The sequence below is a fragment of the Microchirus variegatus genome, assembly GCF_963457635.1.
Source record: "Microchirus variegatus genome assembly, chromosome: 13".
Classification (NCBI taxonomy): domain Eukaryota; kingdom Metazoa; phylum Chordata; class Actinopteri; order Pleuronectiformes; family Soleidae; genus Microchirus; species Microchirus variegatus.
The window spans coordinates 23,862,250-23,879,974 of NC_139814.1; the positions used below are offsets into that span (position 1 = coordinate 23,862,250).

The following is a 17,725-nucleotide window of genomic DNA, read 5'->3' on the forward strand; positions in this document are numbered from 1 at the left end:
GACGCCGAGACAATCACAGGTCTGTGTTTATAATACTTATAAATGATGGATTAATGAGCGCAAATATAGTAGAATAAAAACATTTGTCACACAGTGTCCGATATTAGCTGCAGTATTTGTTATACATGGATTAAATGTCATTTTTAATATGATTTGTTACTTAATCAGTGTAATATAATCAGTATAGGTAATAAATACAGCACACTTCCAGATACGTGCCACTAAATGTGTTAATGGTTAATTTAGGACATAATATTGGGGAAATTGCACCTATTTTTCTTTGTTTACTTATTTGTTTTGTAAAAATATACTTAATTAAATATAAAAACAAAAGCAAACATTTTGAATACTTCTTGTTTATAGGTTATTAGGCTATTATTTGTGGTCTGGCCCACTTGAGATCAATTGTGTGACCTTAATGTGACCTTTATGTGACCTTTATGGGAACTAAAATAAGTTGACATCCCTGGTTTAGAAGAAATACATTAATTAGGGCCCGAGCACGACTTTAGGGGCCGAAACGGCTCCTATTCCGTGTCATTTCAGTCATTTTTGAGGATTAACGTACATAAAAACTCTTGTTTTGTTATGATTAAATACTTATAGTAACAGAAATACCAACATTGTACTTTTTTTATGTACTAAAAATATCTTTGCTATTAATTTCTTTTAAAGTACATTAAAACATGAAAAATGCCACGTCCAGTACCACATCTTAATCTCAATCTTAATCTCTGTCCTGTCAGATGTGTGCAACAGCACCGAGCTGCCAGAGTTTGAGATCATCAGTCTTCTGGAGGAGCAGCTGCCGGTTTACCGCCTGCGCGCCGACACGGTCTGCGGCTACGACCACGATGACTGGCTGCACACGCCGCTGGTGGCGCCGGACGCCAGACTGGACCTGACCACGGAGCAGATCGAAGAGACGCTCAAATACTTCTGTGAGTTTTTGATTATAAATGTCAGCGGTGAGACAGAGAGAGACACATGTTCTTGTTTTCAATGCAATGCAACTTTATTTATAAAGCACTTTAACTCTTAGAACACACATCATTGTTTCCATTGCTATGTTAAAGTTTCTACAGAGGCTTAAAGAGGTGTGTTATACTAAATACATCCACCAGATGTCACTGTCTCCATCCTCTGTCCAACCAGGACATTGGAAACAAGAAAATCAACAAGACATTTATTGTTTAGTTTAGGTTAAGGTTAAGGGTTAATGTTAGCCATGTAGCTGTGATGGTTAAGGTTAAGGTTAAGGGTTAATGTTAGCCATGTAGATGTGATGATTAAGGTTAAGGTTAAGGGTTAATGTTAGCCATGTAGATGTGATGATTAAGGTTAAGGTTAAGGGTTAATGTTAGCCATGTAGATGTGATGGTTAAGGTTAAGGTTAAGGGTTAATGTTAGCCATGTAGATGTGATGGTTAAGGTTAAGGTTAAGGGTTAATGTTAGCCATGTAGCTGTGATGGTTAAGGTTAAGGTTAAGGGTTAATGTTAGCCATGTAGATGTGATGATTAAGGTTAAGGTTAAGGGTTAATGTTAGCCATGTAGATGTGATGGTTAAGGTTAAGGTTAAAATTAAGGGTTAATGTTAGCCATGTAACTGTGATGGTTATGGTTAAGGTTAAAATTAAGGGTTAATGTTAGCCATGTAGCTGTGATGATTAAGGTTAAGGTTAAGGGTTAATGTTAGCCATGTAGATGTGATGATTAAGGTTAAGGTTAAGGGTTAATGTTAGCCATGTAGATGTGATGGTTAAGGTTAAGGGTTAATGTAAGCCATGTAGCTGTGATGGTTAAGGTTAAGGTTAAAATTAAGAGTTAATGTTAGCCATGTAGCTGTGATGATTAAGGTTAAAATTAAGGGTTAATGTTAGCCATGTAGCTGTGATGGTTAAGGTTAGGGTTAAGGGTTAATGTTAAAATGTAGCTGTGATGGTTAAGGTTAAGGGTTAATGTTAGCATGTAGCTGTGATGGTTGAGGTTAAGGTTAAGGGTTAATGTTAGCTATGTAGCTGTGATGGTTAAGGGTTAATGTTAGCATGTAGCTGTGATGGTTAAGGTTAAGGGTTAATGTTAGCATGTAGCTGTGATGGTTAAGGTTAAGGTTAAGGGTTAATGTTAGCCATGTAGCTGTGATGGTTAAGGGTTAAGGGTTAATGTTAGCATGTAGCTGTGATGGTTAAGGTTAAGGGTTATGGGTTAATGTTAGCATGTAGCTGTGATGGTTAAGTTTAATGGAGTCTATCATGTCCTCATTGTGTCCTCATTACGACTGCTGGACAAACATAATGCATGTGTGTTCTGGTCCTGGGTTAAGACTTGATTTTAGGGTTAGAATTAGCTTAAGGCACTTAAGGTAAGGGGTTATTATGTCTATGTGTGTCCTCACAACGACTGCTGTGCAAATATGTGTGTGTGTGTTCGTGTGTCTTTGTATGGGTATCTTTCTGAGGACATTTTGGCCCGTCCTCACATTCTGTCCCCCCTTAAAAGAGCTTTTTGAGGGTTAAGACGTGGTCTTAGGGTTAGGATTAGGTTAGGGTGAGGTTAAGGTTTCATGTTAAACAAGCACATGTGTGTGTGTTCTTGTATGGGTACCTTTGTGAGGACCCCAAAAAATGTATAAACCATAGGGAGTGAGGACATTTTGAGAAAGTTTAATTAAAGATTAAAGATTAATGTTAATCATTAATGTTAACCATTAACCATATTAGTTGTGATGGTTATGGTAAGTGTTATTATATCTGTGAGTGTCCTCACTATCAGTGCAGCACAAACACATGTGTGTGTGTGTGTGTGTGCTGGTCACCATGGTTACAGCTGCTGCAGGCAGATACACAGTGTCCTCGCTCAGTGTGGAGTAGATAACAGACACATTAAGGGAATTAAAGAGAGGAGACAGACGTGTGAAGTCCACTCTTGATCGTCCTCCGTCTTCCATCTTACAACTTTCTTATGTCCAATCATAATAAAAAACACACACACACACACACACACACACACACACACACACACACACACACACGTGCATTCTCACACTCGCTCAGTGAGGCGTCCGTGTGGGTGGAGGATAATTCCGTCTCTGGGGCCTCGACTACTGAACCAGTGAAGGTGAGAGGACGAGGTTTAAAGTGATCGCGTCAGTGTTTGGATCAGTTATAATATCCGCGTGTGAAGCCAAAGGGAAAAGAGATGAGCTGATGTTCTGTGAAGGCAGGATGGAGGAGTGTGAGCGTCAGGACTGGTGCTGTCAGGAGGAAAAGAAAGGTAACGTACGTGAGAATAAAGGAGATTCATGTACGACAGGTTTGGTTGTTGATAACGTACGAGCTGCTGTTCATGATCATGTTGTTTCTCCTGGTTTTGAAAAGTGCTTTAATTGTGTATAAAGTGTTTGTTTGTATCTGACTGAATAGTTTTACTCATTAGATAAAGAGAAAGTCTTCTTACATTTGAGGCATAATATAATATATAATTATGTCTAATTTCTTCTGTGATGAAACACATTTTTGGTTGTTGCAGCATAAAAGTAACTCCGTTAATGTGACTTTTAAAAGGGGAAATAATGTGTTTGCTGTATTTGAATATATGAATATATGAATATGTAATTAATCACAGTTGTGTGGTGCTGAAAAAGCTTGAACCTTGACGTTGAATGTGCTTGAATTTAACCTTTAGAAAAACGTGGGTTTGGTTTGTTTCAAGCTAAAAAGCTTTGTTTTCCACAATAGGATGGAAACACAATTCTAACCCAAATCAAAACCCAATCCTAATTCAAACCAAAACCCAATTCTAACCCAAGCCAAAACCTAATTCTAACCCAAGCCAAAACCTAATTCTAACCCACAACAAACCCCAATTCTAACTCAAACCAAAACCCAATTTTAACCCAAGCCAAAACCCAATTCTAACCCAAAACAAACCCAAATTCTAACCCAAATTCTAACCCAAAACAAACCCAAATTCTAACCCAAATTCTAACCCAAATCAAACCCCAATTCTAACTCAAACCAAAACTCAATTTTAACCCAAACCAAACCACAATTCTAACCCAAAGCAAAACCCAATTCTAATCCACAACAAACACCAGGTCTAACCCCCAGAAAGGCCCCTTAAAGAAGTGATGACCAGCTAAAATGTCCTCACTCTGTTTGGTTTATACGTTTTTTTGGTCCTCACAAATACAAGAACACACACACAATCACACTCTATTGTACTTGTGTAAACTTAAACACTCCATTGTGAAAACAACACCATTATTTTCCTGCGTGTTATCGACGAGGACTCTGAATCAGAAAGAGCCGCAGCCTCAGGGCAAAACACGGCCAATTATTGTGCGCCATGGAAAACAAACTCTTCCCCTTTAACTGTGACCTGCTCTCTCTCTCTCTCTCTCTCTCTCTCACACACACACACACACACACACACACACACACACACACACACACACACACACACACACACACACACACCAATAATGCGTGAGCAGTGATGGAAGTGTTGTGTCGAAACCTGTCCGTCACCTCTGAGAGGATGACTTTTTTAAACAGTGTGTGTGTGTTTGTGTTATGTAATGAGGCTGCTTGTGTGTGTGTGTGTGTGTGTGTTGTGCCGTCACACAGCAGAAGTAGATGCATGAAAGGAACTGAAACCTCTGGATTATATCCTGACCTCCCTGTGTGTGTGTGTGTGTGTGTCTTCTGTGTGTCCACAGTGCTATGTGCAGACAGAGTGGGACAGATGACGAAGACGTACAACGACATCGACGCCGTCACACGTCTTCTGGAGGAGGTGAGATCGGATGTTTCTGTCAAATATGGCTGCAGCAGACGTGATTTAGTGAAGGCACTTTATTTGTTGAGACAGTTCCCAGCGATGTGTGTGTGTGTGTGTGTGTGTGCGTTTGTGCCATTTGCTTCTATGTACGAAGAAAGAATAGACATTATTATTATTTCTGGTTTTCTCTTTAATTTATAGAGCAGAATAAGACAAATTCTCAAAAACCAAAGTCTGAAGACACAAATGTACCGTTTTTGTCCAGTGGGTGTCAATAAATCGTAGTTATTAGATGTTTTTTTTTAAAGGTGCATTATGTAATAAATCTACAGCAACTGGCCATAAAACCCTCCTAATATGTCACAGAGACTCAGGAATAATGTTCATATAACAAACTGAACTCACCAACAACAACAGTACAGACACAATATTTGCATTAAAAAAATTATTTTACAGACTGCAAATCATGTTTCTGTTTTGAAATCATGTTTTTGGCATGTGGCGCCACCTACCGCCGTCTACCAATCACTGCAGTCAGTAGAGTCTCAGCTGCTGAGCAGCCACGGGTTGCCAGTTACGTCACAAAACGAAACCTAAAAGACCTCGGTATTTTGAATTTGAATGTAGTAACCGTTTTTGGCCACATTCTTACATGTGGCACCTTTAAGTTTAAACTGTAAACTGAAAATGTAAAAATAATTTCCCCTCTGATGAGAGAAACATATCTTTTTGATTTAATGTTATTGTCTGTACAGTAGAGGGCCAAGATCAGAGCCTTGTGGAAAACCTGTTTAACACTTCATGCACAGTGTATCACCAACTGTAACATGTTGTATCAAATTAACTTTAAACATGGCACTAATGGAGCTTATTAATTAAAAAAATTCCATAAAATTAAAGTTGTTTTTCTTCTCCTCTTGTCTAATAGAAAGAGAGAGATCTGGAGTTGGCGGCGAGGATCGGTCAGTCTCTTCTCAAGAGGAACCAAATCCTGACTGAGCAGAACGACTATCTGGAGATACAAGTGGGACAAATCACAGAGGAGGTCTGCACATACTGCTGTGTGTGTGTGTGTGTGTGTGTGTACAGTATATTTTCCTCATAACTATTCCACACATTCTATAATGAGTTGATTTTCCAGGTGGCACAGCTGCATCATGAGCTCAACCTGAAGGACGAGCTGCTGCAGTTTTACACTCATGCAGCCGAGGAGAGCGAGGATGAGTCCGGCAGCTCTCCAACGTGAGTGTTCTTTACAGGAAGAAAATCTGTGACATCTGAGTTTGAGTTTACAACGATGTTGTTGTTTTTTTGCATTGAAATCAGACTTTGAATTTTAAAAGCCATCGAGTTTGAAGCACAGGGTTTTTTTCCCTTTGATTTCTGTTAGTGTTAAAACAAAACTAAAAAAAATTCAACATCTCCAAAAATTGAGACATGACATTTATTCTTGTCAAATTTATTTCACGCCACATTTTTTTCACGTCAAAGTTTGTGACGCCTCAATTCTTTTTGACAAGTAACCTTTTGTGAAACACACATTTTTTGAGACACGGAATTATTTTAAAACACAAAAAAAATTTAAACAAATTTTTTTTGAAACACAACATTTTTTATACACATTTTTTTTTGAAATACACATTTTTTTTCACGTAAATTTTTTTTCATGTCAATTTTTTTACACGCCAATTTCATGTCAAAAAGACAATAATTTTTGTGAGTCAACAACAGCGAAGAAAAAAGCACAGTGCTTGAAATGTGATGCCTTTCAAAATTCAGTCTGATTTTGATGCAAAAGAAATTAAATTCAAATTCAAACTCAAATGGCACAGATTTACCTCCATACTTTCCATTCTTCATTAATATCCTTTGCTCTGTCTGTAAAAAAAAAGTGAATATAAACTCACACATTTTTCCTCTGTTCACAGGGGCAAAAGGAGTAAATTGGCAACTGCGTCAGGAGGTGACACACTCCAGAAGAAACTGAAAGAGCTGGAGGAAGAAAACCTGTCACTGCGCTCTGAGGTTTGTTTTTTAACAGCAGCAAATAATACAAGTGTGAAATAGGACGTCTTTTTTAACTGTGTGTGTGTGTGTGTGTGTGTGTGTAGGCTCACTACCTGAAGTCAGAGACTGAAACCTATGAGGAGAAGGAGCAGCAGCTTGTCAACGACTGTGTCAAAGAACTCAGTGAGTTTTCGTTCTTTCTGTTCTTTGAATGCTGTCTTTTTCTTTCTTCTTCTTTACTGCTTGAACCGTCCTCTCCCTCCCTCCCTTCATCCCTCTCTCCCTTCGTCCTCTCAGGGTTGTCCAGTCTACAAATTTCCACCATCGCAGAAGAACTGGCCCGTAAGACGGAGGACGCGTCGCGGCAGCAAGAGGAGATCACGCACCTCCTCTCTCACATCGTGGACCTGCAAAAGAAAGCAAAATCGGTGAGAACACGCGCACAGACACTAAATTATGCTCTGCTAGTTTTACCCATTCAAACAAACAGTGTGTTTTGTCTGCTCTTTAGTATGCAGTGGAGAATGAGGAGCTCTCTCAACACCTGGTGGCAGCTAAAGACGCTCAAAGGCAGCTCACAGCAGAGGTAACTTTCACATGTTTTCATCTCATTTATTCACTGTAGCTGCAGTTAGTTCTAAAAGTAAAAATCTGATAATGATTCAACAGCTGCAGGAGTTGGAGGAGAAGTACTTGGAGTGCATTGAGATGCTGCACGAAGCTCAGGAGGAGCTGAAGGACCTGAGGAACAGGAACTTCCCGGCAGGAACACCTCGACGCTACCACCCGCTGGGACTGTACCCGATGGTGAGGAGGAAGTGTGTGTGATTTAAATATAACCGTCTTGCATTTCTTCATTATTTCACAGGTTTCTGTGTTGCAGGATTCTCTGGCAGCTGAGATTGAGGGGACCATGAGGAAGGAGATGACTCTGGACGACCCAGAGTGTGAGGAACAGAAGTACGGATTTCATATTTTACACTTAAACTCACCTATTCAATTTTTGTAGTGTTTTCCATTAAAAGTCACACTTTTATTGATCAAAAGAGTTGCAAAATGAATAGAAAATATAGTCAAGACATTGACCAGATTAGGAATAATGATTTTTATTCAAAATAAACAAGACAATTCAAATTTTTCTGAGACATGACATTTTTTTTAAAGTTAAATTTTTTGACAAAAAAATTCTAAAGAATTGACATCTTTTGAGACATTAAATCTTTTGACACAACATTTTTTGAGACAATTTTTTTTTCAAAGTAAATTTTTTTGAGACATTTAATTTTTTCCAGTTTAATTTTTTTTTTCACATCAAATTTTTTTCACAAGTAAAATTTTTTGAGACAACATTTTTTGAAACAATTTTTTTTTCACAAGTAAAATTTTTTGAGACATGGAATTTTTTCCAGTTAAATTTTTTTTTCACGTAAATTTTTTTTCACAAGTAAAATTTTTTGAGACAAAAGAACCAGCGGGTTTCAAGGGTTTTCTAATCATCCAATAGCCTTCTAACGCCATTAGCAAACACAATGTATTAGAACACTGGAAATGGGCCTCTATACACCTATGTACATATTCCATAGAATAGTCGTTTACCACATTAACAATGTATAGAGTGTATTTCTGATTCATTTAATGTTATTTTCATTGAAAAAAAGTGCTTTTCCTTCAAAAATTTCTCAGTGACCCCAAACCATTAACATGTATATATTCCGTGGATTGTTCACAGGACCCATCGTAAGCGCGTTTTTGAAACGGTGAAGAACGTCAACCAGACGGTCCGTCAGCGCTCACTGACGCCGACCGGCTCCAACATCCCGGGCTCTAACCAGTCGGCTCACACGTCACCTCAGTCCAGCGGTCTGTCAACGCCGCACTCCAGCGTGTTTGGTGGCGACTTCGCCGGAGACTGCGTCGCCCTTGACAACCGCGCTCAGAGCATCCTGATGGAGACGGCAGCTCATCGGGACAGGTGAGGAGCAGAGTGATGGATGTGATGATAACAGTGGACGTATTGTAGCTGATCACAACCCAGCTTAATTCGGAGCCTCACAGCGTCGTCATACTTTAACGTAGAGACGTGGTGGGATCTTTAAATGAATCACAAGATTTGAGACTTTTGTCACCGAATTCACACATTTAAATGTGGGAGCTCCTGAAAGCCTCCTGAGGCTCACAGATTAAAAATGTAATCCCTATCATCAACCTTGAAATATGAGAACATTAAAACCTGTTTTTGACAGTTAGAAACAGGTTTTTGGAAGGTGGGTCATTATTTGACAGATTATTATTATTATTTTTCGCTCTGTTTTCAGAGTAATTTTTGTAATGTTTTTTTGTCAAATTTTTTTCCACGTCAATTTTTTTTGACAAGTCAGAAGTTTTTTTGACAAGTCAGAAGTTTTTTTGACAAGTCAATTTTTTTTGACAAGCCAAATTTTTTTGAGGAATGCATTTTCTAAGACATGATTTTTTTTTCACATGACATTTTTGACAAGTCAATTTTTTTCCTTCAATTCTTTTTTTGAAACAATTTTTTTGCTTGTCAAAAAAATTGACACGAAAAAAAATTAAAGTGAAAAAATTTGACTTGTAAAAAATGAATGTCAAAAAGACAAGATTTTTTTGGAGCTAAAAACAGCAAAAAAAAAGTTCAGTGCTTGAAATTTGATGGCTTTAAAAATTCATTGTTAGAAATTCAAATTCAAACAGATGAATATAGAATTTTCCATATAGGATAATAACAACGGTCATCAGGTGTTCAAGAGCGCTATCTTCTGGGTTAACGTGGTAGCAAATAACATCTTTAAGTATAAGAGAGAAGACAGAGTTAGAAGCATCAAAAACTTCTTAGATATAGCACAATAAAAAACAGATGTGACATTGTTTCTGTATTAAGATTACAAAAAGTACAGGAATTGATATAAACTTAGCAATACTACTACTAACAGTGTATATACGAGTTGACCTCTCTGCTCTGACAGCAGCACCGAGGGCCGAGAGAAGAAGGCGAACGTTGCCGAGGATCTGAGGCTGGCTCTGCGTCGTCTGTCTCTGCGTCGACAGAACAACCTGAGCGAGAGGCGCTTCTTTGAAGAGGAGAGGGTGAGATGGCGAGGAGGAGGAGGAGGAGGAGGAGGAGGAGGAGGAGGACACACAGGACTGCAGGACGCTTTGAACCAGGGGTGTGCTTTGCTGACCCCCTCAGAGAGCATCATGTCCCTGGGGAACCTGCACATGTGGGCCTCGAGGGGGCCGTACCTGCCCGACAAACTCCAGATCGTCAAACCGCTCGAAGGTGAGGAGGAGAGAGGAGGCTGGGGGGTGGAGAGGGAGAGCAGGAGGAGGGAGAGCAGGAGGTAGAACAGGAGGGAGAGCAGGAGGAGGGAGAGCAGGACACCGGAGGGGACCAGAGAGAGAGGATGGGGCTGGCCGAGGAAGACGGGAGCTGGGTTAGAGAGGGAGAGAGGACAGAGGTCGGCCAGGGACCGAGCGGTCAGCAGGAAGATGAAGGGAGCCGGAGAGAGGAGAGAGCGCCCCCTGTCGCTCATGCTCTTCAACTCTCTGTGGTCTCTGATGCACCACGAGAAGTCGGGCAGCTTGGGCTCTCCGCACGGTTATTACAAAGACACGCAGCCCAGAGTGTGGCTCTAAACGAGAGGAAACAGACCAAAATGAGAGCGTACGTACGGAATATTAAACATGCAGTTAAAGTTAAAGTTTAATTACAGGTTTTAACTCTGGAGAACACCTGACGTGATCACAGTTCGACACAGATGTGCACTTTTGTTTATCATTATTGTTGTTGTTCAGCGTTAGTGGCTGATGTTGGCCTGTGCTGCCCCCTGCTGGTCACGATTCATACTTCATTTAAAAGCATCTTTTTTTCTGTGTTACTAGATACTGTAGATCCTCTGTTTTTGACAACTTTAACGTCTTTGTTTCCTCTTTTGCATCATCTCTTTAATAATTACTTATTTACTTCCTTCCTCTTTTTTGTATGCTGACTTTTCCTTGTTTCTTTTCAAACTCTGACTAATAAAAGCCTTTTTCTCATCTTAAATCTTTCATTTTATTTAATTTCATTTTATTTCCTCAATCTCTGCGCTTTATTGTCTCTCTCTCTCTTTCTGTTCTCCTGCCATCTTTGTTCTTCATCCACATCTGTGAGTTTGAGTTTGATATTTATAAATATTATTTTTTCCTTTTCAAATCATCAATACAGTATATAGGCTGCTCAATTGTATTTTCTCTCTCTCTCTCCTGATAACATATTATTGTCATGTTCGACTAAATCCTAAAAGACAACTTATTATGAGGTGAAGAAAACCTCAATTTTAGAAAGAAAAATCACTAAATATCTGTGTTTTTCCAAGTGACATTTCACATGTTTTTCATGTTTTTTCCCCTCCAGGCTCGGCCACGCTGCACCACTGGCAGCAGTTAGCTCAACCTCACCTCGGTGTCATTCTGGACGCCAGACCTGGAGTGGTGTCAAAGGGTTACAGACCTCTGGAGCTGGAGCTGGAGCAGGTCTGTGTGTGTGTGTGTGTGTGTGTGTGTGTGTGTGTGTGTGTGTGTGTGTGTGTGTGTGTCTTTAACTTTATAATATAAACATGTGTCAGTGGAGTTCAGTTCTAACACGACTCTCCCTCTGCGCCTCTCTGCAGGTTTATCCGTGGGGCGGCTTTGAAGAGGACGAACCGGGCGAGCAGTACTTCCAGAATCTTCCCACGTCTTCAGCGATTGCCTCTCCTGCCGTGCACCTCCCTCCCTCCTCCTCCTCCTCCTCCTTCTCCTGCTCCTCCTCCTTCACGTCTGGCACCGTGGACGCTAACCTCGGGCAGCCTCAGCATCGCCTCGCCGCACTTTCTCCCTCCTCTCCGTCGCCGTCGCCACACCTCAGCAACACTGACGCTCTGGGTGAGGACATTTATCGACACGTTGATACTGCACTGTACGTCCAGACTGTTCAAATGGTGGCGCGTGGACCACATGTGGCTCATAGCCAGCTTCCTATTGGCCCAGTGTGTGGTTCCAGGTTTTATAGCATTGATAGTTTTCTGTTTAAGGCTCTGTGAGACGTTTGTGACGTACACTACCGTTCAAAAGTTTGGGGTCACTTAGAAATGTCCTTATTTTTTGAAGGAAAATCACTTTTTTTCAATGAATATAACATTAAATGAATCAGAAATACACTCTATACATTGTTAATGTGGTAAACGACTATTCTAGCTGCAAACGTTTTTAATGGAATATGTACATAGGTGTATAGAGGCCCATTTCCAGTCTTCTAATGGTACATTGTGTTTGCTAATGGCGTTAGAAGGCTATTGGATGATTATAAAACCCTTGAAAACCCTTGTGCAATGATGTTAGCACAGCTGAAAACAGTTTTGCTGGTTCTTTGACATAAAGGCAAAGTTATTATTTTGAACAAAAATCATTATTTCTAATCTTGTCAATGTCTTGACTATATTTTCTATTAATTTTGCAACTCTTTTGATGAATAAAATTCTGACTTTTAATGGAAAACACAACAAAAATAGTATAGGTGAGCCCAAACTATTGAACAGTGGTGTAACGTTTACCTTAATTCAAATAGAAGCTAATGCTAATATTGTGCACCTTTTTGATTCCATGCACCTAAGATGACAAAATGTGTTTATTTTTTATTGAAGGGAGGTACGACCAAAATCATTTTTGCTAGTTCTTTTATTATGTTTTTAATGCACTTTTTTTTTTAGCGGCGCAGCTAACGATTATATCCATAATCGATTAATGTACAATAATGTTGATCAATGTTTGTCAAACCTGGAATTGCTGATGTTCTCAAATGCCTTGTTTTTGTCCACAAACAAAAATAATTCACTTTTAATGATTTCTTTGTTATGTGGAGCAAAGAAGCTCAGTAAATAAGCTAAGCTAATGAGCTTAAACGATCAGAAATGTTGTTTTAATCATGAAAAAAAAACCTCAATCTGATAAATCGAATATCAAAATAGTTGACGATTCATCTAGTAATGGATTATGTTTTATATATGATAATATTTGTGTGTTTTTGCTTGACTTTCAGCTGCGTATTACCCGGGTAAATGCATGGCTCACACCAGCTCCACCTACACCTTCACCACCTGTCGGATCCTTCACCCGACTGACGAGCTGACGCGGGTCACACCGAGGTGAGTTTCCCAAAGTTATTATCAGATAAAACGGTTCACAATCACCAACTTTTGTTGCACAAGTTTTGCAAAATCACTCTTTATCCAAACAAAACTCCCTGTTTGTTTACAAAGTCGTGTCTTTGCACATTTAAAGACGAGTGCAGGCTTTTAAAAGGGAATAAAACTTGGTCCTTTTATTACTCTCCCTGTAGTGAAATAGCACTGAAAATGTGAACATATGAACCTAAAAGTGCTTTGAACAAATAATGCATGTTAATGAGATAAGACGGCGCTCTGAGAAGCCGAGAGTTTGTGCTAAGGTGTCCAGATTGTGACCAAGTTAAATAATTCATGCTGGTGTTTATGGTTTTAAAGACGCCGCCTCGTGCTGTTTAATGGACGATGGAGAATTAAGACACAGACCATTTTATTCTGTGTTTTCAGTCTCAACTCCGTCCCAGCGTCGTCCTCTTGCGTGATGACCAGCAGTCTGTTGGGGACTCCTGTGGCGACGCCCTGCACGCCGCGGCGGCTCAGTCTCAGGCCGTCGGAGTCTTCGACTAACCTCAGGTGAGGCTGCAGATAAAAACCTGCAAATGACTGCACTGTGAGCTCATGTGTGCACATATATATACGATCCTGTGGAAAGACGTGACTCTTTATGGCAGGGGTCTCAAACTCAAATGACCTGGGGGCCAATGCGCGTCTATTGTGGTCAAGAGGGGGCCGGCTTAAAGGACAAAAAGTGGGGGAAAAAACAGCTGTTCACAATATCACATATATAAGACACAAGTTCCAATTAAGGCTGTTTTTTAGTGTGTATCTGCGTCATTACCTTGTTTAAGAAGCCCTGAAGGTTCTAAACAAACAGTTCAGCCACTGCTGAGAACGCTGTGTTTTATTGTAATCTCGGGCTCAGCGAGATCTCTGAAAAAACCCGGTCCGGTTACGTAAACACCGGTTCTCCGGAACGGCAGATCCTCCTGCTCCGGGCACTAGTCCGGGCACATCCGGTTGCGTACATTGAACCGCAGAAGAAGAATAACGTCCGTTGTGAAGGTGTTTCACGAGCGACAGTGTCTTCTGACTCTGGGTCAAAGGTCGTCAAAGGGACTGCGGCGGGGAGTCGTGAAGAAGCTATTTTTAAACACTGTTAAAAACAATGTTTTGATAATGAGTAGCAGTGCATCCACCGTTCCAGAGGGGGGGCGCTGTGCTTCTGAGAGCTGGTGTGCAAATATGTCACTTCCGGGTACTGCCCAATCACAAGAAAGTTGCAAAGGCTCTACGCTGGCTGGCCAATCACAACACACTCTGTCTTCTGGGGGTGAGATTTATGTCTGAAATATCGCGGCTGGGGAACAGCGTCAGAAAAGACAGATTTCTATCGGCTCGTTTACAGCAACTAGGAGGTTTTTGACCATAAAAACAAGTTAATGTATGTAAGAAGACCTCCATAACTAACATATATGTGCAACTTAACCACTCTATGTGAGCTTTAAACTTAATTTTCCCATGTTTTTTGCAGAGATGCAACACGAACCACCAGCACCTCCCTGGGGTTAGTGCGCCTTCTCCAGGAGAGAGGGATCTCAGCGGCGATGTATCACCAGAGCCAGGGCCACGAGCACGGTCAGAACAGCGGTGGAGTCCTACTGAGCACTTCCGTAGCGCCCAACCGAGCACCGAACCCTGACCCGCTGCGACCCTCCACGCCTCCCAACTCCCCCACAGGATCCGGAGCTTCCTCTGTGCAGACGTCGGCAGGCTTTGACTTTAAGAGCCCCTCCTACGACAACTTCCTGGCCTCCAAACCGGCGCGATCTATCCTCAAAGAGGTGACTGGAGGGATGAGGGGCAGGCAGAGAGGGCGGGACTGTGAAAGCCAAACGGACGTCAGTGTGACCGTCCACAACCTCAACCTGCTGGACAAGGTGAAGCGACTGGGCGTGGCCGGAGCCCCAGGTGGCCGAGCAATGAGTCCCAGCCCCATGTTAGGGCCCCTGGGTGGGCTCCGCAGGTCAGGTTCCCCCTTTGGGCCTGACGGGATCAGGAGAAACCGCAGTTATCCGGCCATGGTGGGCGCCAGCATGGCCATGAAAGCCCCGGGTCCTCAGGAGTAGCCGGGCACGGACTCAGGAGTGACTGTTGAGCAGTTTCTCATCACCACTGTGGTTCCACACTGACGCAATCAGCTTTACTGTATGATGCAATTCAAAGGGTGAGGTCAAACCAACTAACTCGTTCTGACTTCTTGGTCTCACGTGTTAATAAGAGGTGGAAAACATGGAGAAACAAAGTCAAAGAAAGAACTCCAAGGCATGAGGATTGATGCGAAAACACAAGGGATTGTTTTAAATCAGGGGTTCTCAAAGTTTTGATACCTGAGGCCAATTTAGGAACCCAACATTGGACTGAGGGCCGCCAAAGGAAAAACACAGAAAGAAATCCCACTTGTAATAATTTTAATGACCAGATTGCAGTTCTACAGTTTAGCGTTAAGTAATATAAGCGTTAATATAATGTCATTTAAGCGTTAATATCATAACGCTTTATAATTAACTGGGTAATTACCCAGTATTTTGGCCATTGTTCTTACCTTCCAATTACAGGTTAATACCAAGTAACACATTTCTGTTTCCATATATTTACTGGGTAAATAGCTAGTATTTGGGGGCTGTAGCTACCTGCTTATTACCAGCTTATAACCCAATAATACACTAAAATTCACCATATAGAAACCAGGTAAATACCCAGTATTTTTGTTGACACTTATTGGTCTGTATCCAGTAATGTCCAATAAACATTTAACAAGCTTAGTAGCTCCTGGATTAAAACTATCAACTGTAATTCATTGCGGGCCGCCAGAAATATTTCTGCAGGTCGCCATTGGCCCCCAGGCCGCACTTTGAGAACCAGTGTTTTAAATGATTCGACTTGACCGTGCCACTTCATTAAGGAGTTTTTTCTTTGACTATTTCTTTGACGTACAGATCATTTTTGATTTTATTTGCTCAGATTTTAGAAACAAATTATTAAGAAAAGTGACTCAAAAACGACTCTTCCTGCCTCCAACTTTGGTTTGCTGATAAGTGATGAGGGTGAAATTCACTGTTCCGCATCTTTCAAAATCTGGGCACACTCTTTAATTTAATGAAATGTAATTGGCTGGACCGACCCATTAGAAGTAGAATATCTTAAAAACAGATAAATCCCAAAAAATATCTCTCTCCCCCACTGCTGTAGCCGTTCACATCCTCTCTGCTGGCTGGATGTAGGACTCCCACTCTTTCCCAGTCTTTTCTGAATCACATCCACTCATGCCTTTGCTCCTCAATATTACTGCTAAAAAAGTTCTTTTTTATGGCAGAATGAAGCAACACTGTAGCAAACGCAGCGAGATAAGAGCGCGTGGAATCAGCGTGACCTTTGACCTTTTGCTGCGTCTTGATTCTGACAGCTTTGAGTCGTCTCACTATCATTAAGTCACACAGTTTTCCTGCTCACTCGGCAAACGCTAACACACGACAGAGGCTCAATTCTTCCTTTTACAAGTCAGTGACCCGTTATTTTTTTTAATCGCCGCGCACTTTTATAAATACTATGATTTATTTCCCCCTCCATTAGCGGCACAAATAAAGCTGCTGGTGCCGAACAGATCAATACAGAGAAGCACGAGGGAAGCGATCGCGTGATTCATTCGGAGAAATAAAGCAATACAGTGCCTCGACCATCACTTTTTAATATTTATGTAATGTCATGATCATCATGTGTTGGATTAAGGGTGTGAAGCACCATTGTTGCACTTGTGTTTATTTATTTTATTCCATATTTAAGCTATTTTCTGTCTCACACTAACTTCATGTACGGTTCACTGTCAGTGATCATAAATCAATGATTATATCCAGTGCAGAACCATGATCCACACGTCACTGTAAGAATGCGGTGAGCATGTGATCACGGGCTTTTTGGATTAAAAAGTCATCAAACAAAAAATCATGTGTGTGGTTATCTTTTTTGAGTCTGATGTGAGACACAAATGTCATTGTTTTAAATTGTTCATTCTTATAAATTCAGTGTGAAAACACTCCATGACCTAATTTTTTGGAGACATCAACTTTTTAGAGACATCAAATTTTTTACACTGCAAGACTGACTTTGGACTCGCTTGAGACTTTTAGTGCCATGTCTGAACAAAACTGGGACAATCATTAGAAAGGAAAAGAGTCATTGTTTTCCCTCCTCCACCAGATGGAGCTCACTATTTGCATGATAATCGCTCATTATTATGTGAAACAGTGCATTTATGCATTTGTCATAATCCGTCACGTATAATATTTGTGTTTCTGAGAGGAAACGTCGAGGGCTGTTTATTAATCTTTATTTTAGCCATCAGGTGAACAAGAGGTGAGCAATAATCTTTTCATCATTTACGTCCAAACTTTCACAAAAAAATGACAAATTAAACTAGGTCATCCAAAATTTCACAAAAATGCAGACTATACTATGTCGCCCAAAAACGGATAATATTTTTTGAAAACATTTTTTTCTTTCAAAATGTGACCAAAACGTCATACTATACTACGTCATCAACCTCAATGTCATACTAGACTATTACGTACAAAATCTGACCATTTATAAAAAAAAAAAGATTTTGGTCCAAAATATGACCAAAACGCCATACTATACTATGTCGTCCAAAATCGAATCATTTTTTTGAAAACATTTTTTTCGTCCAAAATGTGTCCAAAATGTGACCAAAACGTCATA

The 17,725-nt window shown here is 40.5% G+C and overlaps 1 protein-coding gene across 1 annotated transcript; it reads left to right on the plus strand.

Annotated features, from left to right (window-relative positions):
• On the plus strand, positions 1–15,078 carry trak1b (trafficking protein, kinesin binding 1b; the record flags this gene model as incomplete). Its single annotated transcript, XM_083899344.1, has 18 exons — positions 1–19; positions 747–941; positions 4,723–4,799; positions 5,713–5,829; positions 5,926–6,026; positions 6,713–6,809; positions 6,896–6,974; positions 7,089–7,219; positions 7,303–7,377; positions 7,461–7,598; positions 7,675–7,751; positions 8,521–8,763; positions 9,776–10,089; positions 11,206–11,324; positions 11,462–11,714; positions 12,868–12,973; positions 13,400–13,525; positions 14,484–15,078. The coding sequence occupies exons 3-18, from the start codon at positions 4,749–4,751 to the stop codon at positions 15,076–15,078; spliced, it is 2,622 nt and encodes an 873-aa protein (XP_083755470.1). The 5' UTR covers positions 1–19; positions 747–941; positions 4,723–4,748.
• Between the last annotated feature and the right edge of the window lie 2,647 nt (positions 15,079–17,725).